The sequence below is a fragment of the Acomys russatus genome, chromosome 29 (genome assembly GCF_903995435.1).
Source record: "Acomys russatus chromosome 29, mAcoRus1.1, whole genome shotgun sequence".
Classification (NCBI taxonomy): Eukaryota; Metazoa; Chordata; class Mammalia; order Rodentia; family Muridae; genus Acomys; species Acomys russatus.
In genome coordinates this window covers 35,060,134-35,077,322 of record NC_067165.1, presented here as the reverse complement: position 1 = coordinate 35,077,322, position 17,189 = coordinate 35,060,134, and the positions used below count along the sequence as shown (strand labels likewise).

Here is a 17,189-nt window from a genome sequence, read left to right as displayed (position 1 = left end):
TCAGCCACTTGTGAGTCGTGGCTAGGCATCTCAGACCCTCTCTGTCTCTATTTAGTTTCTCAGTTTGAGGGAAATGGCAGTTATTGCAAGGACTAAGAGAGTCATATCAGTCATGTCATATTCACATGTTTGAATCCATGTTAACTTCACTTCTGGCAAAAAGCACACACCACATCACAACTCTTGAGCAACCCAGGGATAGTGTTTTCAAAAAGAAAACTGTGCGTTTTCTTTCTTTTCACTATTGTGATCACTTAGAATGGTATAGAACATTAAAAACAAACAAACAAACAAAAGCCAAGTATGCCATGTGTAGATCTGAAAGTGCTTAAGATCTTACACATGCTTAAGGTTAAAAGTGAAGTCTCTGGGGCTGGGCAGTGGTGGCACACGCCTTTAATCCCAACACTCGGGAGGCAGAGGCAGGTGGATCCCTGTGAGTTTGAGGCCAGCCTGGTCTACAATGTGAGTCCAGGACAGCCAAGGCTACACAGAGAAACCCTGTCCCGAAAAACAACAACAACAGCAACCAACAAACCAACCAACCAACCAACCAACCAAACAAACAAACAAACAAAAAACACCAAAAAAAAAAAAAGGAAAAACCCAAAAAACCAAAACCAAAAACAACAATCCAACAAAAAAGAGAGTCATATCAGTGCTCAGAGTACAGCTAGCATCCAGTGAGGGTCCAGGGACATGAGGTTCTTTGCAGGCAGGCTGGCCTCTGAGGCTGGTATTAATAATTAATTAAGAATTAATAATTCATTCTCTAAGAGTGGAGGCTAACTTCAACTCCTCCCTATAACTCAGACAGACACCACAACCTCAACAAGCTGGCTCAGCGCTCTGAGCTCAAGTTCCCCACCTGTCTGGGGATAGACAACCCAAGAGGCCTCGGAGTCTGATGCATCTGCCTTGTGGCTTCTCCCTGAGGCTGGAAACCTCAGGTCCAAACAGGCCAAGTGAGCCTGGGGTCATGCACTGGCCTTAGACACTATGGTCAGCGGTGGGGTCTACAGGCCATGTGCTCATGGCCCCATGTCCTTTGGAAATGGGGGCCCTTATGTCTAAGGTCTTGACAGCTAGGTGCTCTGGGAGGGGTGCGGGGTGGGGGTGAGGGTGGGGGTGGAGATGAGAGTGGGGGTGAGGGTGGGGGTGGGGGTGAGGGCTCGACAGACCATTTCATCTTTGTCAGGCTCACACTATTCCTCCTTTCCTCCCTCCCTCCCTCCCTCCCTCCGTCCCTCCCTTCCTCCCTCCCTCCCTTCCTGCTTGGCCCATATTTTTAGGTTGGGTGGGGCATGCCTGATGCTCTGCAAGATTTGGGTCTCTGTAGGTAACTATTAACCCATGTATCTAGCCTCCATTGCACACTTGTCTGGACTAGCTTTGGGGGACTTAGATTCTTAGCCTGATAGCTGAATTGCAGGCCTGCCAGGGAGGAAAGGGCAGACATTCTTTGCTAGGAATTGTGGTCTGGCCATAACCTTATCCAGGACTGCTGCAAGAGGCCAGCAGGCTAGTTCAGGGTCACACAGCAGTGGGGGTGACCCTGTAGGCCCTGTGGCTGGCACCTAAGAGTGTTACCCTGCTTTTCTCACCAGGACCTGGGAGCACCCTTGCTCTCTGTCTGGCTTATCCCAGGATGCCTTGGATGTGAGAGGTGCCTGAGGTTTGCCTTCTGCTGGACTTGTCTAGCTGCTGTTGTGAGGTGGTACCAGGCTTGTGCAGAACACCTTCATGGTGGAACACCATGGGCTTTCCTGAGTCTGAGTCTGAGTCTGAGTCTGAGTTGTGCCTGGGAGTGACCTCCCCCCCCCCCCAACTCCCTGCCAGCCAGCCAGTGATCTCTGGAAGGCCACTCACTGGCACCTTGATGACCTAGGTGTTGAGTCACATTTGAGTATAGGCACCCACAAAGGCCAGCATGCGGGTTGGGCCTCTGGTACCTGGGTTCTAATCTCTGAGCTTTTCTTGGGCTTTTGTCACATTCAGTGTGAGGGGACCCTCTGAGATGTGGGAACAGAGTCCCATGTCCAAGATGATGTGAGGACCGAGTGACAGTGTTCTCAAGAGCAGGTAATGCACACCTTTAATCCCAGCACTCAAGAGCCAGAGGCAGGTGGATATCTGTGAGTATGAGGCCGGCCTAGTCTACAAAGCAAGTCCAGGACAGACAAGGCTACACAGAGAAACCCTATCTTGAACCCCGCCACCCAAAAAAGAGCAGGTGTTTGGGGGGAGTCTCAACTTTACCCAGGTTCTCAGTGGCCAGTCCCTATGGCTGAGAGCAACCCTGGGCTTAAGATTCATGAGTCCAGTCCCCCATGCTACTGATTGCTGTAGACAGGACAGACAGGGGTCAGTCCACAGAAGGGCCTTGGAGATGGGCCAACCTGGGCTCAGGAGGGACATGCTGGCTTTGCCTAGATTCCGCTTATGGTCTTGCAGTCAGAGGTGGCCCAGGAGCCCCCTATCCAGGAATGTCCTCGCTCCTATCTCAGAAGGGTCTTGTCAGAAGCCCCAAGAACACAAGTGACATGCCAGTGCTGCTGGGAGTTAGTGGCCAAGGCATGTGACTCAGCTTGAGGCCCAACTGATCCCAGAGTGGCTTGGGATAGGTTGGGTTTTCTGGCTTTTTTGGCATGATTTGGAGGCAGCTCTGCGTGGAGTATTCTCGGGCACATGAGTCACAAGGCTAACCTTCTCTGCAGGGCACTCTTCACTGCACCTTCTGCAGTTTTCCCCTAATATGGTCTCCTGTGGTTTCCACTTTCTCCTCCTGGGTGCCTTGTCCTGAAAGTCTGGCAGGAGGTGTCCCCTGGAAGATGCTGCCAGACTACACATGGGCCTAGGCTGTGGGAAGGTCCCAGGGCAGGCCCCACTTATGGGGCCACGTGGAACATACGAATTTGGTGGCAGAACACCTTCATCTAAAGATGGTAGGTAGAGTCTGACTGTGGCACACAGGACACTCCAAGGATATGTGGTGGCTTCAGAGTAGGAGGGGTCCCAGGAGTAGTGGCCTCCGTTCTCCACTGTGAAACCAGGACTCAGGCAGGGTGGGCTGCAGCTTAGGGCCCTGTGTGATTTCATCATAGTTGGGGGGGGGGGAGAGCAGGGAGCATCCACCAGGAAGTGGGCAGCACTGTGGCCCCCGGGAATCTCAAGAAGCATATCTTGGGATGGTTGTCTATAGTCCTCCTCCTCCTCCTCCTCAGTTGATCATGGGAAAGGGGAGGAGTTTGGGGAGGTTCCCTTCCTGGGCCAAGGCCCCAAGACAGCAGGATTCAGGGCTCATCCTTGCCAGGGTTAAAAGCATTCTTTCTGTCCCTGACCCCTCCCACACCCTGGGTAGACAGGGTAGACAGCATCTTTTCTCGGAGTCAAGTGCAAGGGAGGCTGGTGAAAGTGTTGGCCGGGTCCTGGGGCATCTTGCCACCTCCGGCGGACTTCAGACGTTGGAAACAGAGAGCCTTGGGTTTACTTGTGGGCTTTCCTCTAATGAACCTGATGACCCTTAGCCTAGTTTCCTCTGTGGAATAGTGGTCCCGGCAGAGTCTGGCTTGGGGCAGAGTGTATGAGCTTCCTTCACTTTCCTCTGGAGGTGCTGAGAGCAGCCCAAACCCACTCAAAGCTCTCCAGGAAGGATGGTGCTCCACACAGGACACAGGTTTACATCTTTGAGAGTTCATCGGTACTTTCCTGGCTTAGGTGGCCCCAGACCCTCTGAGTGCCTAGGGCTTGACTGCAGAATCCTCTAAGCCTTGTCTTAGGTGGGTGAGCCAAGCTGTTTTTAGCTGAGTTTTACAGAGGCGATTTCCTGCTGAGCGCTGCCTGGGATCAGAGTGGAAGACTGGCTCCTTGCTAGACTGGAGCTGGGGCCTGAAGCTGTAGGTTAGAGCCCTATAGAGTCCTGTGGCCCTCAGAGGGCCCTTTTGCTCCCCAAGTCCAGCCTTGTCTCTTCCCTGAAAAGCCAAGTGAGTGTCCCAGGCCCCGCCTGCCCCTGCCTGTGCTTGCTGCCCACGGTGCTGATGGTGGCCACTGTAGCTGTTCCAGGGTCCTGGCCTCTTCACTGCGCCACATGCTTCTGATTCACCAAAGAAAGAATGTGGTGTTTTGGGAGAAGATTTTAAAAATAGCTCAAGTCCTTCTCCACCCTGCCCCACCCTTCTCTCCTGATCACTCCCTAGAGAGGGCCTTAGATCTCTTTCCACACTGGTTTTGGGGTGCTGCTTCTTGCGCAGCCCAGGGCATGATGAGGGTATCAGATGAAATGTGTAGGTACAGGCTGAGGCAAGAGGAGGAGGCCTATCCTAAGAGTGGGTGCTCAGTGCTTGCCTTTTCCTTTAGGAAACTGACCTAGGGCAAGGAAGCCCTTCCTTCCTCCCTCCCTCCCTCCCTTCCTTCCTTCCTTCCTTCCTTCCTTCCATCCCCTGATGCAAAAAGCCACAGCTCCCATCTTAAAAGGAACAAGAGACAGTTTATTCTGGAGCCATTTTGTATGACCATAGCCTGGGAACAGATTTTAGGTTATCCCACGGTCCATGTTTCTACACGGAAGGAGGCTTATGAAGTTTTTGTTTTTTACAGAACAACAAAAGTCATAAATAAAGGGAAGTTTAAAACACTTTGTCAGGGCCTGGAGAGATGGCTCAGAGGTTAAGAGTGTTGGCTGCTCTTCTACAGGTCCCAGGTTCAATTCCCAGCAACCACATGGTGGCTCACAACCATCTATAATGAGATCTGGTGCCTTCTTGTGGTGGGCGGGTGCACATGTGGGCAGAATACTGTATAAATAATAAATAAATCTTTAAAAACAAAACAAAACAAAAACACTTTGTGGGTTCAACAAAAGAGAGGGGCTATTCTTTAGGCCCAAGATGCTAATCTGATGACATTCTTAGCTTTTGGGTTGGTGAGAGCTAGTGGCTTGCTAAGTTAATAGACAGCAAAAAACCTTTTAATCTATTGTCACTTAGGGGGCCAAGGAATGGCTTTTTTTTGGGGGGGTCTAGAACTTAGCCCAAAATTAGGTAATTAGTTTTTGGACCTGCAAATTTCCAACCTCCACAGGATTCAGTTCTGATCAGCTAGTTAGTCCCTGCGGGTAGATGCCTTTCTGGAGTTTTCCATCATCCTTCACTCCTTCCAGTCATCTCTCACTCACTATGGCCATGTAGGTCCTCTGGGGTTCCAGACTGTGCTCCTGGGGCTATGGATGGAGTGTGAAAACCACCCATCTTGTCCTGCTTCTGTGGTGGCCACTGGCTAGATACAGTGATAGAGGTAGAAACTAAAGGATGTGAGGGTATAGCTCAGGCAGCAGAACGCTTACCTCACATGCTCAGAGCCCTGGGTTCAATCCCTGGGACCTCATAAACCAGATGTGGAAGCCCAAGCCTGGGGGAGGGCATGGAGGCAGGGGGATTAGAAGTTTAAGGTTAGGCTGGGCATGGTGGCACACTCCTGTAATCCCAGCACTAGGGAGGCAGAGGCAGGCGGATCCCTGTGAGTTCGAAGCCAGCCTGGTCTACAAAGTGAGTCCAGAACAGCCAAGACAACACACAAAGAAACTCTGTCTTGGAAAAAAAAAAAGGTCAAGGTCATCCTTGGCTACATAATAAGTTCGAGGCCAGCCTGGGCTGCATGGGACCGTGTCTCAAAAAAGCAAATGAGGGGCCGGAGAGAAGGCTTAGCAGTTAAGAGCCCTTGCTGTTCTTGCAGAGAGCCCAGATTCAATTCCCAGCATGTACATTGGGTTTCTTATAACCTATAACTCCAGTTCCAGGGGATCCAATGCCCTCTTCTGGCCTCTGTGAGGAGGAAGAGGAGGAGGAGGAGGAAGAGGAGGAGCCAGGAAGTAATGCACACTGTGAAGGCAGGGGAAGCCGGGCTGGAGACACAGCATGAGGGCCACATTGTGAGCCATTTGCAGGAGGCCGCTCTCACAGGATGAACCTGGAGCAAAGGCCTGGTAGTGAGGGAGACAGCCATGTGGATGTATGTAGGAAGAGCATTCCAGGCAGAAGGAATGGCAAGACCCAAGGCCCTGAGGTAGACAGACACATGCTGTTTAGGGAACTGCACGGTGGCCATGACTTCAGAGGAGGGAGCTGTCGGGGAGAGGTAGGAACAGAGGCAGGGAGGTGGTAAGGGCCTGATGGGCCAAGATGAGGTAGGAACTTGTGAAGGTTCCAAGAGAGGCACTGAGCACAAAAGGGCAGGAAGGAGGGAGGACGGAGGAGGGAGAACGGAGAAGAGAGGATGGGGGATGGGGGAAGGAGAGACTTATAAGGCTGTACTAATAGTCGAGGTTAGTGACACTCATGGCAACAAGTTTGTGTGTGGGTAGGACAGTAGTGGAAGGAGTGGGCAGGAATTGCCCCCAGGCGCTGGTGGGAGCCGGGCTGCTGTGGTGGGTGGTGGTCAAAGGAGCTGGCACCCAGATTTGATCCCAGCACTTGGGAGGCAGAGGCAGGTGCATCTCTGTGAGTTTAAGGCCAGCCTGGTCTACAGAGCTAGTTCCAGGACACTCAAAGCTACACTGAGAAACCCTGTCTCAAAAATACAAAAAGCAAGCAAGCAAGCAAACAAACAAAAAGCCAAAGCTAAACAAACAAACAACAAACAAATCCAAAAAGGTAGGGTCTAGTATGTAGTCCTGGCTGGTCTGCAACTTTCAAGGTAGAACAGGCTGGCTTCCAATTTGTGGCAGCCCTGCCCCATCTCCTAAGTGCTGGGGTTACAGGCGTGAATCACCCTGTCTGGCTCGCCTCTGTGGTTTTAAGGTGGGCAGTACCGTAGCCGCAGAGATGAGCTAATGAGGTATGTGCTGATGGCCTCGGCGTTAACCCCACACACTTCTGTACTATGGCGTACATTCTTCTTCCTTCCACACCTGGAATTTTCTCTCATTCTGGTGTCACTGCAGAGGCTGGGTGAGGAGCAGGTGTCTCACACTGTTCATCAATGTACATGTGGAGTGAAAGCAGGGCCAGGACAGGCAGGTGCTCCTGCTCAGAGAAGCCCACAGGGTCACGTTCTTGTGTGTGTGTGTGTGTGTGTGTGTGTGTGTGTGTGTATAAGTGTGTGGTACATGTGTATGTGAGTGTGGTATTTGTGAGTGTGTGTATGAGTGTGTGTGCATGTGTGAGTATATGTGAGTGTGTGTGAGTGTGTAAATGTTTGTGTGGTGTGTGGTGTGTGTAGGAGAGAGTGTGTGTGTGTGTATGAATGTGGGTGTTTCAATGTGTTTGAGGAGGTCGAGGACACCTTTTGGGGATCAATTCTCCCCTTCCACCTTGTTGAAGACTGTCTTTTTTTTTTGTCTGCTGTAGCTCTGCATGCTTCAGCATTGCAGGTCCATTAGCTTCTGTGGGATCCTCCTGTCTCAGCCTCTCGTCTTGCTGTGATTGCAGAGGTTGCATTGGGCTGTTTTTAATGTGTGCCTTCCAGGGACTGAACTCAGGCTGTCAGGCCTGCAGGGCCAGCACTTTCACCTGATGAACCTTACTTAGCACATACCCGACCTGAATTCTAAGCCTGCAGAAGTCTCTGTGCTGAGCATGCTCCACATGGTCTGGAGGCCTGAAGCCACAGGGAGGGGCCCCAGAATGCTTACCTTGTACTAGGTCCATATTGAGGCCTTTGCTGCCCTGCTAGGCAGGGTGCCATTGGACCGTGGTGGGGAGCTCTGTGGGGGTGTGCGAAGGAAGATGATGATGTGCAGGTTAGAGCCCACCTGGGCATGTGCTGAGCCCCCAGCAGTGGCTGCACAGTCCTCAAAGTGTGAGGTCCCTTGGTGAGCTCCGGTCAGGAGCCAGGATAAGTTTAATCCTCACCCCCACCCTGGGAGCCTTAGCTGCTCAGCACATATGCACCCATTTCCCTCACACAGTGGAGTTAGCCCAGCTTGGACACAGTGAGTTTCGTGGACGCTCTCTGCCCCAGAGCACGCCCTGTGGCATCTTCCTGGATGTGGGTTGCAACACCCATCTGCCCTGCCCAGGGGCCTGCCTGGCAGAAGTCAGGGCTAGGCCTGTACCTGCACCAGGTGCCTGCCACCTGAGGACAGGTGCCTTGGGGTCCTCAGGAGACTAGGCTAGCCGGAAGTAGGTACCGTGTTCATGAAAATGGCTTATTGCATGGCAAAAGGGTGAGAGACTTGGGTGCAAGGGAGGAGACGTAAAATTAACCTCCTGGAAGTTCAGGTGAATCGGAGTCCTAGGGACACTCCTTAGAACCTGGTCTCAATGGGGAGGCCACACATGGACTTGATGCTTCTGGCCATTGGGCCTAATGTAGTGGGACAAGTATCTGTGCCTCTCCTACCCATTTCCCACCGAGTCCCTCTAAGATGCCATCCCCTGACCTCTTGGCTGTAGCCCACCCCCCTTCACCTACCTACGGAGGCTACAGAGCGTGAAAGGCTGTCATCCTCATCTCAAGCCCCACCCCCAACCCCCACCAGGACACTGACCCAGTCACTTCATTAATTTAATCCAAAATTAAATTCATCAAAAGGAGGGTGGCAGAATTCTCTCTTAGTCTGGCATCCATTCCCTGAGAAGTGGCTTGCTCCTCCAGGTATGGAATCTGAGTTAGCCCAGGCTAGTGGAGTGACAGGGACAAGCTCACCCATCTCTGCTCTCCAAGTCACAGCTCAGGATGTGGCTGGGAACGCAGGGTCCCCAGAGAAGAGGGTAGAACAGTGGCGCTGATGAACTGTTTTTTGTTTGTTTGTTTTTCATATGCACCCCAGCCTGGCTGGACTCTGGGGACCGCGGGGTTAATGGGAGAAGGTGGGGGAGGGGAGGGGAGGGCTGAGTCTGAGTCTGGTAACAGCCAGGCACCCTTACTTGCTGGATCCTGCAGCTTCTCCAGGCGGCTCTGGTTTCCAGGGCAACAGACCCCAGGGTCTCCTCTGGCCCGGCTGTGGGGTGGCTTCTTCCCACAGAGGCCTGGGGGGTGGTGCTCCATCACTGACCAAGGAGTGGCCTAGGAGATCTTTGGAGTGGGGCGGGCACCTATGGTGAGCTGGGGACAATGCATCCTTTGTTCCCTGGCTGCCTCCATTGACCAGGCCTCGCCCACCCCAGGGAGGCGAGAGACTCCCCCCCTGTTCCCTGTAAAGAAAGAAAGTTAAGAGACAAGGGCTTGAATGACCCAATGTCTGGGGACTCCATGGCCCACAGGGGAGGAGTCAAGCCCTGCCGTCTCTTTGGTCTTCTCGGCCGCTGGGGGACTTCCCTCCACCGCAGCAGCTGAGGGACAGCTCTGTCCTCTCTCCCAGTGCCCCTAAGCTCAATGGCCTCTAGGCCTTGGGGACATCAGTCAGGGGTTCTTCTGGGACAAGAAGGAATTCAGATGACCGACTGTGGGGGACACGAACTACGTTTCTGATTTCTGCTCCTTGGCGGGTCCTTAGATGAAAGAAGTCCCTTGCTAGGGCATTCATGAAGAACTTGCAGTGTCACTCAGTACCATCCTTGTACCCTTAAGCCCGGAGTTGGTCCTCAGGAGCCCAGCTGAGGCTGGGGCCACATCCCTCTCACACAAGTGCCCCTTGATTCCTCTTTGCCCACTTTCTTGGCTGAGCCCGTGGTCTTTGGGAGTCCCCGAGTAGAGTCGCCACTAGGTGGCCCTTGGTGCTGAGGAATTCCAAGGGCTGGGCTTTGCATAGTAGCCATGGTGCCCCCTCCTGGCTGGGACTCAGCCCCACTTCCTGCTGAGAGCCATCTTCCTTTACAGCCAGCCTCTCTCTATCCAGGTTTCTGTGCAGGGTGGAGTCCCTGCCCACCCCCCCCCCGGGGTTTGGTTCACAGCTTCCCCTTCACCCATCCATCTGAAGCTCACCCCTAGAGCTGCCCCAGCTCCGTGCCCTTTGTTTCTAAGGGGGTCGGGGGAAGTGTTACTCCTGTATTCAGCTGGGCAGTAAATGGGCACTTGCTGTAGGCCACTCCCACTTGATGTAGGCCATGCCCAAGTGTGGCCCAGTGAACCCCAGAGCTTCTAATCCAGTGAGCAAGACCCCTGCAATAGGGGCAGTGTCACCAACCTTGTGTGTGTGTCTCCATGTTCTTTGAGCTTTCGAAAATAACCTCTGGACGTAGGACCAGCCACACCCCAAGTCAGAGCCTCTATGTATCCTTTTTAGAAAGTTCCACAGCCATGGCCCACGAGCCGCTGTGTGAGGCGAATCAAAGGAAGGGTCTCTATGGAGAAAGTGGGACTGGGCTTTGAGGGTTTAGTAGGAGTTTGCTGACTGAGGGAGGGTTCCATCTGGAGAGAACAAACAGCCTGAACAAAGGCCCTGTGATCTGAAGCAGACCCCCACTGTCACAGACAGCAGAGTTCCAGGACAGGCCAGGAGCTGCTGAGATCAGAGGGGGCAGGTGAATGACTCACCTGGGAAGGCCTTGCTTAGGCTCTGGATGAAGAAGGGGGCTGACCAGAGTGGGCAAACTGTGGGATAGTCACTGGGGTCCCTGAGGTGGGGACCAGTTGGCCATGAACCTATCTGATGAGAGTCAGAAGCTAGAGGGACGCTGGAGGACAGTGGGCCCAGCCGAAGCTGTCCCCCCCCCCCCCCCCCCCCCCCCCCCCCCGGCATCCAGGAGTCAGACATGCTGCCTCTGAGACTGGAGTCCCTCAGTTGGGAGCCTGGGCCATAGTTTGTTCCCTGAGTCTCACTCAAGAGTAGCCAGAAGCTTCCTGACTAGTGCTTCTGGGACCCACCCCTTCCCGCTCTGAACCCCTCCCAAGGACTACCCTGTTGGGCACCACTTTCAGTCCTTCCTGAAGTCAGGGTTCCCCTGGGAGTGTTTCCTGGGGTTCATGAGGGTGGAAGGGGGATGGGAGTCGCTCAGAGAGCTATTCACACACAGGCCAGTGCCTAGGAACTAAGTGCAGCGGGTGAGACACTACCGCTCCACCCCCTACCCCCCCTCAGTGGTCCTGCAGAGCATCCTCTGGGCCACATCCTAGATCCTCACCTCATATATGCAGACAGACACCAGGGCTCTTGGTATTCTAGCCTAGCCCCAATTCCAAAACAAACTAGTCAAAACTCGTGTCTTGTGTGTTAGCGAAAGGAGGCAGAGACCTGTGACCCCGAGTTCTCTTTGGAAGTTCTACCTGTGCTCTCTGTATTTCTTGTTGCCCACGAGGGCCTGTAGAGGTGGCAGAGGCAGCTTTGAGCCAGTCCCCTCACTTACCCATGTCCTTTGGTGACTAGTGGCTTCCTGAGGAGTGGCAGCTCACAGGCTTGTGAGTGTGAGCAGGCCTCACTAGCATATGTCCTTGCCCGGAGGAGTTTCCAGGGCTGTTGATTAGCCTTTATCATGTGCCTCCAGAGTCCAACCCTGAAGTCCAGGGACCAGTGTGGCCAGAGAGTTGAGCAGAGTTGCTGAGACCAGAGCTCTGCGTGTGTTGTTGCCTGTCAGCTGCTCCCCTTGGCTGTGTGGCCCTGGGGCCAAGCCTTAACTTCCCTGGCCTGTTTCTTTCTCTGTAAAGGATCCTGGAAAACACAGGAGAAAGCTTCCTGTTCTGTAGGTACTGCTGTGTGCCTTCCTGTCTGGGGAAAACTTCAGGCCCTGAAGGATGAGCAGGACATGGGGCTTCTTAGCCCGGGAGGGATGGTCTCTGGATTTTGGCTCCAAGATGAAGTCTAAGCCTTCCGTCATCGTTGTTGTCATGCCATGCTTGTGAGGCTGGATGGAGAAGCCTCCATTTTTCCTTCTGTGAAATGGGCATTTGTTTTCCTTCCTTTGGGTCCCAGTGCTCACAAGGAAGATCCGAGGGGCCGAGCCTACCAGAAGGAGCCCTGCAGGACAGCTAGGCGGCCGTCCTTTCATCTTCAGTTTGCAAATGGGGTGACATCAGTCCCTCCCTGGGCATCTATCCTTGTAGACTTGTCGTTTTAGGGGTGAACCTCGAAGGCTTTGTGAACCCTAACCTCCACAAAGGCCCAGGTGCTGCCTCGTGCATAACACCAAGAGACCAGGACAGCCTCTGCCTCTACAGCTAGGGCCGGTTATGGCCTGTGGGTGATTGCGGTGCTGTTTAGGGCAAGTACAGCGTTGCTGTGTGCTGCGTGAGAAGGGAGGTTGGCCTAGGAAATGGCTCAGCGCAGCAGAGTGCTTACTGTGTTAACCATGAGGGCCTGAGTTCAAATTCCCACCATAAAAAGCCAGATGTGGCCACAAGCATACCTATGACTCTAGCACTGTGTGTGTGTGTGGTAGGGGGGGTAGCAACAAGAGGATTGCTGGGCACACAGCTATGTACACATCATATATACATAATTATGAATGATAACATATATGTTTAAGGTGAGGCTGAGCTGGAGTGCAGCTCAGTGGCAGAGTGCTTGTCTAGCAAATACAAGCCTTTGGCTTCTAACTCCCAGTGTCAGGAAGCAAACAAAAACCTATTTCTGCATGCACTATTCTGAAATCAACAAGAATTAAGCCAAAACCAAAACTAAAACAGGGACAGCGCAGGGGGTCTGTGTGAACGAGCTGAGCTGTCCAGTGGTCCCCCATGTTTGCAGGGACTGTATCCAAGATCCCCAGGGAGGTCTGGCAGTGAAGACCCCAGGCAGCATAAAGCATTAATGACAGCGAGCAGTTAGGAAGTTGAACATCTGTGGTAAACCTCTGAATAAAAGCTACAGTTAGGGGAAGGTAGACTCTGAGCCGCCAGGTTTCTTCATGGCATCCTGTGTCCTCTCGGGTAGCAAAGGGAGATATGCCCAGTGCCCCAGTGATGAGATGAAGTGAGGCAGGAGATGTGGAAGTGTGGCAGGGCGTTAGGCTCGGAACAATGGCAGACGCATGGTGACATGCTTGACTTCAGGGTGGCTGAAATAGAAGATGACATCATGAAAAGGGGATAAGGCAACTGAACAAGCTTGTGACAGCTAGTGAATATGTTGGATTGTTCTAGAAACATTTTTGTTTGTTTGTGTTTTGAGACAGTGTTTCTCTCTGTGTAGGCCTAGCTGTCCTAGAACTAGCTCTGTAGACCAGGCTGGCCTCAGAGATCTGCCTGCCTCTGCCTCTGCCTCCTGGATTAAAGGCATGTATGACCACTTTTTTTTTTTTTTTTAGATTATATGAGGTTTATTAAATGAGCATGGGGAGAGAAGGAAAGGGGAAGAGGTACCACACACACACATACACACACACACACACAGAGAGAGAGAGAGACAGACAGACAGACAGAGACAGAGACAGAGACAGAGACAGAGGAAGAAAGAAAGAGTATAAGAGGTAAGAGAGCTTAGAAGGATTCTTTTTGTTTGTTTCAGAGACAGGGGTTCTCTGTAGACCAGGCTGGCCTCGAACTCACAGCGATCTGCCTGCCTCTGCATCCCCGAGTGCTGGGATTAAAGGCGTGCACCACCATGCCCAGCTTTCTGCAAGAACTCTTAACCTGTGCTTTTAACCATAGAGCCATCTCTCCAGCCCCATATGGGTTCTTTAAGGAATACAGATCGTATATGTCCTTGGTGTGAATCCTGCCTCTTCCTAGTTGTGTGATCTTGGGAAAAGTTTCAGATCTGCCCTGGACCTCATTTTTTTTATTATGAAGTGTCAGTCTACACAAGGGCTTCTTCTGGGCTTGGAATGGCCGCCGAGCTGCAAGCAGCTCCCTGAATGTCACTCGTCATCACTTTTTCCTGTCATCCTTGCGCATTCCATTTTTATTTGGTCAGTTAGTTAGTAAAAATAAAAGTTATTTTTAGTGAGTAAAAATAAAAGGGAAACAGATCGACGGGCCAGCTGGTGACAGAGCCAGGCCGGACAGAGCGCTCTCCTCTTTCTTTGGGCCTGATTCTGTCCCTGCAGGGAGATATAGAAGGACAGCTACCAGATCAGAGGTGCAGACAAGGTACTTCTCCTTGTCTGCAAGGGACATATGACAAGGTTGCTCCATAGCCTGAGGAGCCCATCCTCCATGCCTTGGCCCTGCTGTACGTGTGAGCTCCACGCCGTGGGAGTGGCCCTGTACCACCTGGGCAGAAAGCTGCCCTAGCTTGGGGCATTTTGAATTCTGTCCCTGTCCTGTGCTATCGACCTCTCTGTGGCCCTTTGCTTTCTACAGCTGTGTACCTAGGCTGGTGGCTGCGTGCCAGCTGGACAACCACATAGTGCAGGACAGTGAGGAACAAGAGAGGGTGGCTTTTTTTTTTTTTTTTTTTTTTTGGTTTTTCGAGACAGGGTCTCCCTGTGTTAGCCTTGGCTGCCCTGGACTCACTTTGTAGACCAGGCTGGCCTCGTACTCACAGCGATCCGCCCGCCTCTGCCTCCCGAGTGCTGGGATTAAAGGCGTGCGCCACCACGCCCGGCGAGAGGGTGGCTTTTTATCAGGGCCACAGGAAGGGCCCTGGGAAAACAGTTAGAGCCATAGGAACCTGAGGCAATAGCGATAGCATGAGGAGAAGCATCCAGCTGTATTCGTGACAGCCCTATCCAGGGTATTATGGTTTCTAGAACATGGGCACCTGGATCTTCAAGTGTGACCCTAGGTCCTGGGCTAGAGGACATGAGGGAGACCGTCTTGGCTGGCCCACAGGCTCTTTTATGGGCCAGCCTCTTGGCAGTGGCCTGAGGCAGATTGTGGCCGTGGTGAATTCTGGGAAGATGGGGATTTCTACCATGCAGCTGCCAGTTTCCCTATAAGTTAATGATTTATATGGGATGGAGGCTGGGCCCTTTCTGAGGCTGCTGGGAAGAGCAGAAGTGTGGCCGGGCTGGAGCACGGCTTGAGGGCCAGGCTTCCTTCCTGTCTTTCACTCAGGTAGTCAGACTGAGTCTCTGGCCTTCTTTTCACAGGCGGACAGTGAGGACGACGGTGCTAGAGTGACCTGGACCCTGTCTGATGGCTTCCTCGAACCCTCCTCCTCAGCCTGCCATAGGTACTGTACCTCAGGGGCCCGGCGACAGGGGTGAGCTGAACTGGCTTTGAGGAGGTTGGGCTCTGCTGGCTGTGTGCCCTGTCTCATCTGCCTCGGGTTCCTTGTCCACAAGATGGAGTCATGCCTTTAGAGCAAGCACCAGGCATCTTCTGATGCTTTACCTGGCCCCTAAGATCACCTGCAGAGCTGGATAGTTTGGGGCCTTGGATTGAGGGGGACTTGGGGACCAAGCTGGTCAGTTGAAGATGCAAATTGGGATCAAGGCGGGAAAGGTCTCACCATAAGGCTGGATCTTCGAGGCATCCCAGTTTTGACTGGTTTATGAAAAGAAGAAAATTGAGTATTTACCCGACAAACCACTAGCTGATCTGGAATTCAATCAAGCTTCCTGTGTTTCACTTGGCATCCTCTTCAGTGGGGCCCCAGCTACCTCAGGGTGGCATCTGGCCCGTCCTGATGGACGGGGCCGTGGCTGGCTTACCCACAAGCCTAGCTTCCTGACCTCTTCTCTGCCTGCCCCCTTTCCCAACCCTGCAAGGGGGAAGAGGGTAAATCTGCTCCTTGGGTCCCAGCCCAGTCCCCTAAGTTTGGATCCTGACCCTGCCACTTACACCGCGAGCTTAGTTATGTTACATGGTGTCTCTACAGCTCAGTGTCTTTATCTGTAAATATGGGGTCGTAATGACGCCCTCCTCTGTACTGTTGCAAGGTTTGTTTAAACGTACATAAAGAGCTGTGTGTGGCAACCAGTGCTCAGTGACTAGGAGCGTGTATCAGAGAAGGGCGTGGATAGCCAGTGTGGGTCACCTCTGAGTGTCTAAGCCCTGGTGGGGCCCAACGGATGAGTCTCCTTCCCTCCGGAATGTTCCTTTGTGGTGTATGAGGGATCCATTAATCTGTGGTCCCACCTTCACCACGGTGGGAAGATCCTTCTAGCTTTCCAATGGCCATGGTGTCTTCTTAGTACTCCTGCCTCCTAGACTCACTTAGGTTGGCTCTCTTGAAGGCTGGGTGTGCCTGTCAAGGGCATGAGTGACTGGCACCTGTCACACCAGCTGTCCAGATGGCAAAGAAGGGCTGGGCTTCCAATCACCCTGGGCTGGGTCACTGGGCCCTTCTCCTCTGATAAAGAGTGATGTGGGGTGTTCTGGAGGTGGTGGTGGAGGGCAGCCAGCTGGGAGGGGATCTTTTGCTGTGCCAGGGGCCTCCTGCCCCAGATCTCTTTCCTCCACCCTGCAAGGAGGCCATTTGGGAAGTAAGAATGAAAACAGAACAGAGCAGACCAGAGCCTCTCTTCTGAGGTTTTGACTGACAGCTGGCTTCCTGGCTCCCCTGTCACCTCTTGACCTGGTCCCTTGCCTGTGTCTAGTTTTCAGTCCCTGAGGAAGGGATAGCCTCAGATACCTGGCCCACACTGACCTACCCCATGGTTCATGTCTGTGGTGTGCTGGGGGTGGAGGTGGGGCTCTCGCTTTTGGTCGCTGACTCCTGTCATCCCAGCAACCTGCATCCACTCCCTATCTGAGCGTGTCACATGTTTTTTATTTGTCTGGCTCCCTGAGGGTGGTCTCATTCCTGGTTCTTTCCCCGGCCCCTGGTGAGGAGTACTGGCTGGCTCCTCTTTGGGCATGGTCCTGTCTCTCCTAGCGCACTCTTCCTCACCAGGGTCCTCAGTGAGCTCTGACCTCTCAGGCCAATGTCTTAACTTCCTGGGAGTCACTGGCTCAGGGCTGCCTGGAGCTGCTGGTTGGACTGGTGATGACATAATGAGAATAGCTGGAGCTGTTTATACTCTTCAAGGAAGGAGGTGTAGAAGGGAACTGAGTCCTTGACAATCCCTGGGGGAGCCAGTGTGACCTGGGCTGGCCTGTGAGTTGGAAGGGACAGCTCATGTTAGCCACAAACATGGACGTGACTCCGACTGAGCGGTAATAATAGTACTAACCATGACAGAGCCACGTGACATGACGAATGACAGTCATATACCTGGCATCAGTGTCATGCAAATGGCTGGTGGTGGCTGAGCTTAGCCCTTGCACCAGGAGCCTCACACAGTCCTGGGAGCCAGGTAGCCCTGTGACTCCAGGCCCTGTGAACCCCCCCCCTTTTTTTTAAAGAGAAGAAGCCAAGCTTATATTAGGTACCTCCGTGCTCATCCTCCAGCTGATGCTCAGGGCTGAGAGGAGCCCTAAGACCTTAGTCACTGTGGCGCGAAGACAGAGGACACAGAGATGTTAGGCATCCATAAAGCAGGATGAGT

The 17,189-nt window shown here is 53.0% G+C and overlaps 1 protein-coding gene across 2 annotated transcripts in view; it reads left to right on the top strand.

The window, feature by feature from the left end:
• Positions 1–14,791: 14,791 nt before the first annotated feature.
• The window catches only part of Arhgef10l (Rho guanine nucleotide exchange factor 10 like), a 101,291-nt gene continuing 98,893 nt past the window's right edge, over positions 14,792–17,189 (top strand). For both annotated transcript variants that reach the window (XM_051172099.1, XM_051172101.1), the window contains exon 1: positions 14,792–14,929. In XM_051172099.1, the coding sequence (XP_051028056.1) occupies positions 14,893–14,929 (37 nt within the window). In that variant the 5' untranslated portion in view covers positions 14,792–14,892. The remainder of the gene's footprint in view (positions 14,930–17,189) is intronic.